Here is an 11,332-nt window from a genome sequence, read left to right on the forward strand (position 1 = left end):
TTTTTTAAACACTATTTTTAACACAATTCCAAACAATCTCTTGATTATGTGAAACAAACAAGATATAAGTTTCATGTCTGCCTATAAATTGAAGTCAATGCGAGGGAACACCGTTTTCTAATCATGTCTGATTATTTTCCACGTGCAGGCTTACATGTTGACAATCATTCTTTTAGATTCATATATTTGTTTCTTAAAAAATGGCTACGCACATTTTCCCTTTTTTACACTCTTTTTTCATATTTATAGGTAGTTTTTAAAATTTACAGTGAATTAAAATTCAATGAAATTCAATCTTAAATCTAATAGTAATTAGTGTATAGAAATGTGTGTGGGTGTAGGCTTGTATCATTACTCTTGTTTCTTGACTTCCTTTTGTGTATATATATATATATATATATATATATTTTAGAAATTTTACTTTAGACCCTTAAACTATTACGTATTTTGAAAAGACCCTCAAAAATTTAAAAACTCTCAATTTACACCCATGATCTTTCAATTTCAATCAATTTATCCTCATCTGTTAGTTTTAGTTGTTAAATTCTAACGAAAATGCCTAAAAAAACTAAATTACCCTTCGATTTTTGAAAAAAAGGAAATTAAGGGTAAATTTATATTTTTATAAAAAAAAAATCAGGGTATAAACGTCATTTTATCACTTTTAAAGTTTAAAATCTGACTGAGGGAGGTAAATTGATTGAAATTGAAAGTTCATGTGTGTAAATTGAGAGTTATTGAATTTTGGAAGGGTCTTCAGGGACGGAGCCAAAAAATTTTATGGGAGGGGGCCAACCAAATTTTTTTTTCGGTTCTTTAAAATTTTTTTATTAAAAGAAGTTATTTTGGTTGTTTTTTATAAATTAAAGACTACCCGTAAGGGCCAAAAAAAAGTGAGCATTTGAAAGTAAGGGCTAAAAAATAGACATTTGAAAGTAAGAACCAAAAATAAAAAAACTTAATAGGTGTGGCCTAAAAAAAATTAAGAATATGGCCAAAAGTTTTTATTGGATATGGCCAAAAAAATCTAAAAATAGGGCCAAATGTTTTTTTGGAAGGGGGCCAAATGATTAAAATTAAAACATTACTTTACCTTTTATTTTATTTTTATTTTTACTTATAAATTTTTTTTTTCCTTATTTTGGGGGGCACCATGGCCCACCTTGGTCTCCCCCTCCCTCCGTCTCTGGTCTTCTCAAGACGCGCGGTAGTTCAGGAGTCCAAAGTAAAGTTTCTAATTTATTTTTTATTATTTTTTAATTTTCTTTGATGGGCTTCCTTCCTTGTTAAGCAAATATAAGTGATAAAATTATTATATTTAAAACTTCTTCTCTTTGGTTCATGGATGGCGATGTTGCCTTGTGCATTTTGCCTTGCCTTGTGGTTGGCGGGCCTTTCATAAATACATATTTTTGTGATTAAATGAAATTTATAAGCGAGATTAACAGAAACACCACACACATACAATTGAAAGCCAAAATGGCGTATGGCGGACGGAACCCCAACTTGGATACATATATCGTTCACATTAGACAACTTTTAAGTGTACGTTGTCATATGATTTCCTAGCTAGGTCAAATGTATATTTTTAAATAAAATTGTCAAAAATGCCCTATTTAATATTTATGGGTGATTTGAAAACAATATGTGTGGGTTTTTAAAAACACAAAATTTTAAAAGCAGAATCGGGATTTTATCAAGAGTAATGGTATATTTTATATTCCCGTTTCACTCTTATTTTATTGGGTTGATGTGACAGTGTCTATCAGTTCTTAGATATATATATATATATTTTTTTAACATTCAAAAGGTAATAGTGACTTTTTAAAATTCAGTGAAATTAAAAAGGTAATCCTTATTTTGGATTTTTGACCCAATTTCCTTTAGGATTTTTTTTTTTTTTTTTTGAAAATAGCCGAATTATGAAATTAAGAATATAAGAAAGACATTGAAAATTCATATCAGCCCAGGCCCCAGATCAACTAGGCCCAATAAGTCAATAACTATGTAGTCAGTAGTCCCATTCCTTCCTTCAATTCAATCCTAGGTGGAATTCAACGGCTAGTCGCGGTCCGCTAATTGACCGTTCACGCAATTCCACATTCAAATTTCAAACACACGGTAATAAATTTCCAAATGGTCCCTACGCGAAAGCAATTGCATCCTTTTTCTTCCACGCCCCCTTTTCCTTTTCTCTTCATCTCTTTTGTGGGTGTCTGAGAGAAAGAGAGAGACTGTGAAAAAGCTTTGTTTTTTTTCTTCAGAGAAGAGAGCGAGAGCGAGAGAGAGAGAGAGAGAGATGGAGATTGAAGCAGGGGAGAGTGAAGCGAGAGGAGTTCCCACGCACGGAGGGCGATACGTGCAGTACAACGTCCTGGGAAGCCTCTTTGAGGTCTCCGCCAAATACGTCCCTCCTATACACCCCGTCGGTCGCGGCGCATACGGCATCGTTTGGTATGTTTTCTGCTTTACTTTCCTTTCCAGGCTTTACCTTTTGCATTCGAATCTCAGCTTTCGCTTGCTCTTTTCACCTCTCTCTTTGCTGCTTGCGATGAATGTCTATTTTGATTCTGAATATTCTTTTATTTATTTATTTATTTTTGTTTTTTCATCTTCTTTCTTTTTGGGTTTCTTTGACCCGCTTTGTCTTTTATTTAAAAGCAAAAGAAAACACAGAAACGAATCGCTTAGATCCTGTTTGTTTGTTTGTATAATCCAATAAAAGATGAGTTTTAAGTCAACAGAGATAAGTAGTTAGGTCAACAGTGGGGATTACTTTTATATTCTACCAATTAAATTTAAAAAATAAAAGATCTTGGTACTGGTTTTATAGATAATTTGTAGTGGGAAAAGGCTAACTCTTATAGTTTCGATCTTATTAAGTTATGATCGTTATATAATTGGATAATACTAAATGTAATTAAAAATCTGAACATTGGGTTCCCTTTTTTTTTTTTTTTTTTTCAAATATATATATATATTTTCCCTCTTGCTGTATTGCGCTGGCTTATATCAATTTTAATGCCTTACGAATGAAATCCCATAAATTGATGGAGGTACGGTGATTAAATGTTGATGATCTTGTGAATCATTCTACGGGATGTTCATAAGGTTATGCTTTGCTGACATGTTCGAATCCTCATACTTTTAGTGTGATTCCGAGGCTTTTACTTTAATACAAGAAGCATAACTTATTCATGTTTTTACACCTTCCATCAATAGATTAGATGTTCATGTATTTACCTTTGATTAAATATTTATTAGAGTCTGTAAGTTTATTTGGTAAAATTGGGGGCGGTTATCATTTCCTTATTGCAGTTGTGCGACAAATGCTGAGACCAAAGAAGAGGTTGCAATCAAGAAAATCGGAAATGCTTTTGACAACAGGATTGATGGTAAAAGGACACTTCGAGAGATCAAACTCCTCTGCCACATGGACCATGAAAATGTAAATTTCAGTTGTTAAGGGTCACATATCCTCTGTTGTTAGTATTTCATGCAAAGTTTACAGTACTATTGGAAAGATTAACCCTTGAAGAGTTTTTGAGTCAGACCATAATATCATATATTGCGAGTCTTCTAAACTTAAAAGTTTAAACCTATTATTTGAACTTAATTATGTTATATTAACAATTCACACCTATAGCATCTATTCAGTATGGGATTCAACTTACACTCACAATTGTATACTCAATAAATACCATTCATGTCATGTTACAATAATCTTTATTGAAGCTCTTTTGTTATTTTTATTTCACGTGGATTTAATTTTGTGCACAATGTAATGCTATCATAGATAAATGCACATTTTGCTAAATGGTGTACTGCAGTGGATATGTCATATGTGCGCCTGCTGATCCTTTTTTTTTTGCTGCAAGAACTAATCTGCTGCATTGTTAATGTGCAGATTATCAAAATTAAGGACATCATAAGGCCACCAGAAAGGGAAAATTTTAATGATGTGTATATCGTATATGAGCTAATGGATACTGACCTACATCAGATAATACGCTCTAGCCAGGCTTTGACAGATGATCACTGTCAGGTAAGTAGTGATTCCCCTCAATAACCAAGATGCAGTGGACCTATACTTTTAATCAGTGAAAAAAACCCAACTGATTTTGAGTTAAACATGATTCATTTTACATATCTAATCATGGTGAAGGGTTTGTTTTTAATGCCTTATGAGTGTTCATATGTAGAAAAAACATCTTTTGATGAGTGTTTTGTGTATTAAGCTTGTTGGCTCTACAGTTTTGGTAAACACATATGCTAAAAGAATGAGTCTTTGCTTTGTATTGAGTTTTTTTAAGTTTTTTTAAATTTTAAATTTTTTATTTTATTTTATTTTTTTATTTCACATTTTTGATATCTCTTGCTATTCTGAATTTCATATTTTGATACATAGAGGCATAAGTCTATTGAGCTTGAAGAATATTGGTGTTGTTGCTGACCAGTTGGAACAATTCATACGATGTGGTCTTCCCTTTGAATAAAAGAAAATTAATAGCCATGGACCTTTTTAATATTTTTGCGATTGTGCTCAAGAAACAATGAAAGGAGGGATGATTGTTGCATTAACACTTCACAAAATTAATTTTCACTTGCCTAGGGGTGATCGAGAAAACATTGGTGTGAAAGAGGATAAGGCATGAGTGATTTTTGCATCTATTTAACTCTCTCTCACACTCACTATACATCACACTTGGAGTGGGAATGGGGTGGGGGCTGGGGAAGAGCTGCCCTAGAGATCAAAAGATTACTTCAAATATTTGATTAGCTAATTTGTAACCTTAGGTCGATGCATATCATCTTTAACCCCATTTATACTATATGCAATTGTCCTTTGCTTTTTCATTAGTTTCTGTATTTCTCATAATCAAATGCAGTTCACTTTGAAAATATATTTAAGATATTCTACAATTTGTCTAGTTAATTTGTGACATGAGTGACTAGATGTTTCATCCAGTCACATGGGCCACTCAAGTTTTTTCCTTCAAATAGGGTTTCGGTTGTAGTGTTTTGTCCAACTTGCAATGGGAGTCTTTAGCCAAAATGAAATTCTACTCCAAGTTGAATTCCTTCTCTTAGTTGAGTTGGACTTTTGGCAATTGACTTGTTACTCCTATCATATTTGCACAACATGAAACTTTGAGAGAACAAAGAGAGAGCCGCATAGCTTCAATTTTCTCACCTTTGTAGTGCCACACGACATAGGGAATTTAGAGAAAGATTTCTCTTTTTGTCAAAATTCTCATTTGGGTTTTGAGTAGGCCTGTAATCAAGACGAGCGAGCCAAGCTTTAGGATTTCAAGACTAGCTTGCTTATGAGGATGCTTATTTGAGTTTAGCTATGAAACATGTGTCCAAGCTCGGCTTGTTGGAAGCTTGGTTGGGCTCGTTGAGAATACCATTCGAGCTGAGCCGGTTACTCAACAAGCTTGGCTCAACTCAATAACTATAGTCTATAGGTAACAATTAACAATATGTTATTGGGAAAAATCATATTTAGTCCTTAGGTTTCCATCTCATTTGGATTTAGTTATTGAGTTGTCAATTTCAAGAATATAGTCTTTAGGTTTTGTCCAAGTTTAAAATAGGGCCCTTTGTCACTTTATCATCAAAGTTAAACGGTTTGTCATATGCTACATGTGTCTCATTTGATGACATGTCATGAACACCCTAGTGCAATGCCACGTCAACAAGTGCTAAGTCATTCTTTACAAAACAAAACAAAGCACAGCACAGCAAAAGCAAAAGCAAAACGAAAACGAAAACGAAAACGAAAACGAAAACGAAAACAAAAACAAATTAAAGACCCACAAAAAACAATTGATCTACTTGTAGAACTTAGAAAAACACAAAACATTAGAACCTAAAGAGCAAATCCATAGTAACAAAAGACTTTGGTTTTGTTGACGTGGCATTGCATTAGAGTGTTCATGATGTGTCAAATGAGACACATGTAGCAGATAACAAACCGTTAACTTTGACGGTAAAGTAATATAAGGGACCTATTTTAAACTTTGGCAAAACTAAAGCCTGTATTCTTGAAATTGTTAATGCAGTTATCACGCTTGGTAGCTAGCAACTCTGAACCCTACAAAACTGCAAGAGCGTTAGTGGTGGAGCGCCGCGCAAAAGGGGGGAGGGCGATGGCACCACCTTCAATGCTAAAGTCAGTAATAGGTTGCAAAAGAGTAGGAGATAATTGTAGATCAAGGGGTAGGGAATATTTTTGTGCGTACGTTTGTCTGTCTCCTCCATCAAGCTTTATGGCTGGTTCCTCCCCCCATTCTTGGCCGTGATTGGGGGAGGGCCGTGGGCTCTCTTCCCATTGGCGAGGCTCCCTTGAAATGTGAATCCCTGATTTCGGCGTTGATTCCTTCGAGATTCTGGCTTCGAATTTCCCGCTCCTTTTGGGTATGGTTTTCCTTCCTTGGAGGACACAAACCTTCCCTCCTTCAGACAATGCCTTTCAAGGAGTGATATGTCATTCCTTCGTGGAGATTTGTTGCCTTAAGTGGACTTTTGGCATGTTTATTGTGCTTGGCACTTGCAAGACCTGCATGGGTTGGGAAGGATCCGTGGGCTTGGTGGGCTAGGTAGGACTTAGGACATGTGATCTTCCATTTCAGTAGTCTCCTAATTCCCTTGGACTACTTGTGTAAGGCCAATGGAAATTAAGTGAGAAGTAGGACTATTTGGGTTCATGGTCCTGCCGGGTTAAGCCCTCTTCCTCCCATTTGAGTAGGACTGTTTGGATATTTGTAGATGTCTGGGGTCCAAAATTTTTTGTGGTGGAGTCTGAAGAATAATTTGGGCAATGCAAGGGTGGTCCTTGCTATGTTGAATCGTTACGAGGCCCTAGCTGTGATTATGCTTCCTCTACTGCTTCTCAGATGAGATTGCCGAAGGTCATCAGTGTGGATTCACCTGACTCCAACTTGCGCACCTCCTGATTGGACTTGCTGAGGGGCCTAGGCGGGTTTGGGCATATTGCTGATGAGGAAGGACTTGACATGATGGCTGGTGTGGTGTCTGTTCCTATGGAACGGTCGACGACATCAACATAAAGTTTACACTCTCCTTTAGGTCACGAGAGGCATATGTCGCTAGAAGAAGTGGAGGGGGGTGACTTTTTTAGCACACTAAGATATTGTCCACACCTCCTCCAAGTAGCACCAAGGGTTGTAGTCCCCTCTAAGAGGAGGGGGGGCATAGACCAATGAAGCTTCTCAACATGAGGAGCAGACTCGACTCCATCTTCTTTGTGTTGGTTAAAGTGCTAGAGAGGCTACTCCTTTTTTATGCGGATGGCGCAGTTGTTAGCCTAGAAGCAGCAATGTTTATGTGAATTGTTGTCTCAGGGTGCTCGGGATGTTACGTGTGCCTCCATAGCTTGTGGCTCTAGTGCAGAACCTTTGAGTGACTTTGAGGCTTTGCTTCTTGTAGAAGTAGCATCATCGGTTGCAAAAAAAGAGGTTGAGCATGAGCAGGCCCACAAATATGATTGTGTGGTGGTGGCTTAATGGGCCTTGGAGGCTCTTCTGGGCAGGCTAGAGGTTGTTGAAGAGATGGCCAGGTGGGCTTAGAGTTTGAACTATATTGCCCAAGTTCAATCGAGGAAGGTTGAGCGGTCTATCTAGGAAGAGAGGTTAGGTCCATGCCTTTGCCCTTCAGGTCACGATAGGCATATGCGTCCGGTAGAAGTGGATTCACCCGCCACCAGTGATGCTTCTTGACATGAGGTGTGGACTCGACTTCCTATTCTTGGTGATTTGGTTGAAGTTCTGGTGTGGCTACTCCTTATTGGTGGGGGCTTATGTGAAGCAACGACATTTTGCAGCGGTTGCCCTGAAGTGGTGTATGTGAAGCTTCACTGGTGCATAGACTAGTGAAGCTTCTCAACATGAGGAGCGGACTCGACTCCATCTTCTTGGTGTTGGTTGAAGTGCTAGAGAGGCTACTCCTTTTTTATGCGGATGGCGCAGTTGTTAGCCTAGAAGTAGCAATGTTTATGTGAATTGTTGTCTCAGGGTGCCCTAAAGTGGTGCTCGGGATGTTACGTGTGCCTCCATAGTTGGTGGCTCTAGTGCAGAACCTTTTAGTGACTTTGAGGCTTTGCTTCTTGTAGAAGCAGCATCATCGGTTGCAAAAAAAGAGGTTGAGCATGAGCAGGCCCACAAATATGATTGTGTGGTGGCGGCTAGAGGTCGTTGAAGAGATGGCCAGGTGGGCTTATGGTTTGAACTATATTGCCCAAGTTCAATTGAGGAAGGTTGAGCGGTCTATCTAGGAAGAGAGGTTAGGTCCATGCCCTTGCCCTTCAGGTCACGAGAGGCCTATGTGTCCAGTAGAAGTGGATTTACCCACCACCAGTGATGCTTCTCGACATGAGGTGTGGACTCGACTTCCTGTTCTTGGTGATTTGGTTGAAGTGCTGGTGTGGCTACTCCTTATTGGTGGGGGGGCTTATGTGAAGCAACGACATTTTGCAGCGGTTGCCCTGAAGTGGTGTATGGGAGAGGGTGTATGGGAGAGTCACGCACGCCTCTAGAGTTGGTGTTGAAGCTTTGAGTTTCTAAGGAGATCGCGTGGTCGTTGCCCTTTTGATGAGTGACTTGGAAGTTTTGCTTCTTGTAGAAGCGGCATCATTAGCTCCAAAAGAGGAGGTTGAGCGTGAGCAAGCCCACACATATGATTGCGTGGTGGCGGCTGAGCGGGGAGCTCTATGGGGTAGGCTAGAGGCCGTCGAAGAGATGGCCAAGTGGGCCTAGAGTTTGAGCTATACTGCCCGGTTTAGTTGAAAGAGGCCTAGTGATATGTCGAGGAAGAGAGGTTAGGACCATGCGAGGGTGCCCCTTGCGATCCTTAATTGTCTTGTGGGCCAAGCTGTGACTCTGCTTCCTTGGCTGCTTCTTGGGCAGGGTCGCTGGAGGTTGTCAATGTGGTCATGATAGGGATAAGGAATGCAATTCCAATTCATTAGGATTAGATTATTTAAATTAGTATTAGTTTATTTAATATTAGGATTAGGTTATTAGAATTAGAGTTTATTTGAATTTGAATATTAGAACTTTAGGTGTTATCACTTTAAGCTTTATCGACTTGTATTTCTATTTAAAGACCATTTGGTTATTAATGAGAATGAGAGAATGAATTAGATGTATGTATTTGTGATCTTCTCCTACCTTGAGTGAAGTATTGTGGTGTTCTTCTACCCTAAGTGAAGAATTGTGGTTTCTCTTACCCGAAAAGAGCTCTCAAATCACATCTCACATCACTACCCAACCTTGAGTACCTATCAATTGGTATCAAAGCTGTTTCAATCCAATTCCGCTCAAACTAGAAAATACCCCACAAACAAGCAACCCGTTCCACATACAAAAAGCCTGCGCCTCAACCCTCACTAGAGTCTAGTAAACCAAAATCGCTGCCATGGCTACAGACGAAGAACATATTCAAATATTGGAAGCAGACATGAAAGGGATCAAAGAAGCAATGCAGAAGTTGTCCGACGGGAGCCTTGAACGATATTGGAAAGAGAGCATTGACTGATCTTTGAAAAAAATTTTGGACAACACATTCCAAACTCACAGAGAGGCTTCACGACAAAACTCGGTGCCAGGTCCATCGCCGGAGTCCGGCCAACGTTTGCCACCAAACGTCCCACAGGACCCACATCCAGCCCAACGCCACTGCTTCAATGTTACAGTGCCACCATCGTCAACCCAGAGCTTCTGCTACCCACAAACATGGCCTCCAACAGAACCTTTGCTCCCACCGAATGTCCACCGGCCTTCCACAACCGCAACCCAACACCTACGGGAGTACATCCCTCCTGCAAACCAGCGTCTTACCCATATGTCCACAAACCATCACAAACCAACCACCAGAACAATCAAAGTGCTCAGGCTCTAGCCCACCATAGATTCGTTACTCCACAACCGAAGATTTGTCAAAAATCACCGGTGTCACCAACCCAAAACGACCCCGAGCCACTGGTGTCCTCACCAATGCACGGACCATCTGGTAGCGCTGCCATATGTGGCCACTTATGCTTGTTTACCTGTGGGTATTCCTACCAAGTCTAATTGCAAACAATACCCTAAGAAAACCACACGCCCAAGAAGAAAATGTTTAAAACGTTATGTGCAACTTTTTTATAGTTTTTTTATTTTTATTTTTTTTACTTTCTATTTTATTTTATTGGACCTTGAGGACAAGGTCATTTTAAGGGGGTAGGAATGATAGGGATAATGTTATGATTAGATAGGATAATAGTTGAATTCATGCAATTCATTAGAATTAGATTATTTAATATTAGGATTAGTTTATTAGAATTAGAGTTTATTTGAATTTGAATATTAAAACTTTAGGTGTTATCACTTTAAGCTTTATCTACTTGTATTTCTATTTAAAGGTCATATGGTTATTAATGAGAAGGAGAGAATGAATTAGAAGTATGTCTTTATGGTCTTCTCCTAACCTGAGTGGAGTATTGTAGTGTTCTTCTACCCTAAGTGAAGAATTGTGGTCTCTCCTACACGAAAGGAGCTCTTAAATCACATCTCACATCACTATCCAACCTTGGGTACCTATCAACTCATCTCTCGTCTAGACTTGTCATGGGACTCAGGCGGGTTTGGGCATATCACTGACGAGGAAGGACTCGAAAGGACGACTGATTTGTTTAGTCGGCGGCATCGACATAAATTTTACATTATCCTTCAGGTCATGAGAGGCCTTTATCACCGAAAGAAGTAGAGGGGTGACGTTTTTCAGTGGATTGAGATATGGTCCTTACATCCTTCAAGCAGCAGCAAGAGTCGTGATCTCGTGGTAGGTGGGGGGGACAGAGATCGGTGAAGCCTCTCGACAGGAAGAGCGGACTTGACTCCCTCTTCTTGGTGATTTGATTGAAGTGCATGTGTGGCTACCCTTTTTTGGCGCTATGGCGATGTCGTTAGGCATACAGAGAGGGCCTCGTAGCGTTGATGTGAACTTCTGGCTCAGGGTGCTATAAGCAGTGACATTTTGCAATGGTTGTCCTGAAGTGGTGCTCGGGGCGTCTTCGAGTGGTTGTTGCTCGTTTGGTGAGTGACTTGGGGGCTTTGCTTATTGTAGAAGCAGCATCATGGGCTACAAAAGAGGAGGTTCAACATAAGCAGGCACACATGTGATCGCATGGTGATGGTTGAGCGGGCCTTGGGGCCTCTTTGGGGGAAGCTAAAGGTTGTTGAAGAGATGGCTGGGTGGACCTAGAGTTTGAACTTTACCGCTCAGGTTCAATTGAGGGAGGCAGAGTAGTTTGTCCAGGAAGAGACGT

General features: G+C 39.3%; 1 protein-coding gene across 1 annotated transcript in view; it reads left to right on the forward strand.

Moving 5' to 3' along the window:
• The first annotated feature begins 2,155 nt into the window (after positions 1 to 2,155).
• LOC132163614 (mitogen-activated protein kinase homolog NTF6-like) overlaps positions 2,156 to 11,332 on the forward strand; it is an 18,299-nt gene continuing 9,122 nt past the window's right edge. Inside the window, exons 1-3 of the mRNA XM_059573966.1 lie at positions 2,156 to 2,454; positions 3,319 to 3,448; positions 3,908 to 4,045. Of these exons, the coding sequence (XP_059429949.1) occupies positions 2,300 to 2,454; positions 3,319 to 3,448; positions 3,908 to 4,045 (423 nt within the window). The 5' untranslated portion in view covers positions 2,156 to 2,299. The remainder of the gene's footprint in view (positions 2,455 to 3,318; positions 3,449 to 3,907; positions 4,046 to 11,332) is intronic.

The sequence above is a fragment of the Corylus avellana genome, chromosome ca10, assembly GCF_901000735.1.
Source record: "Corylus avellana chromosome ca10, CavTom2PMs-1.0".
Lineage (NCBI taxonomy): Eukaryota > Viridiplantae > Streptophyta > Magnoliopsida > Fagales > Betulaceae > Corylus > Corylus avellana.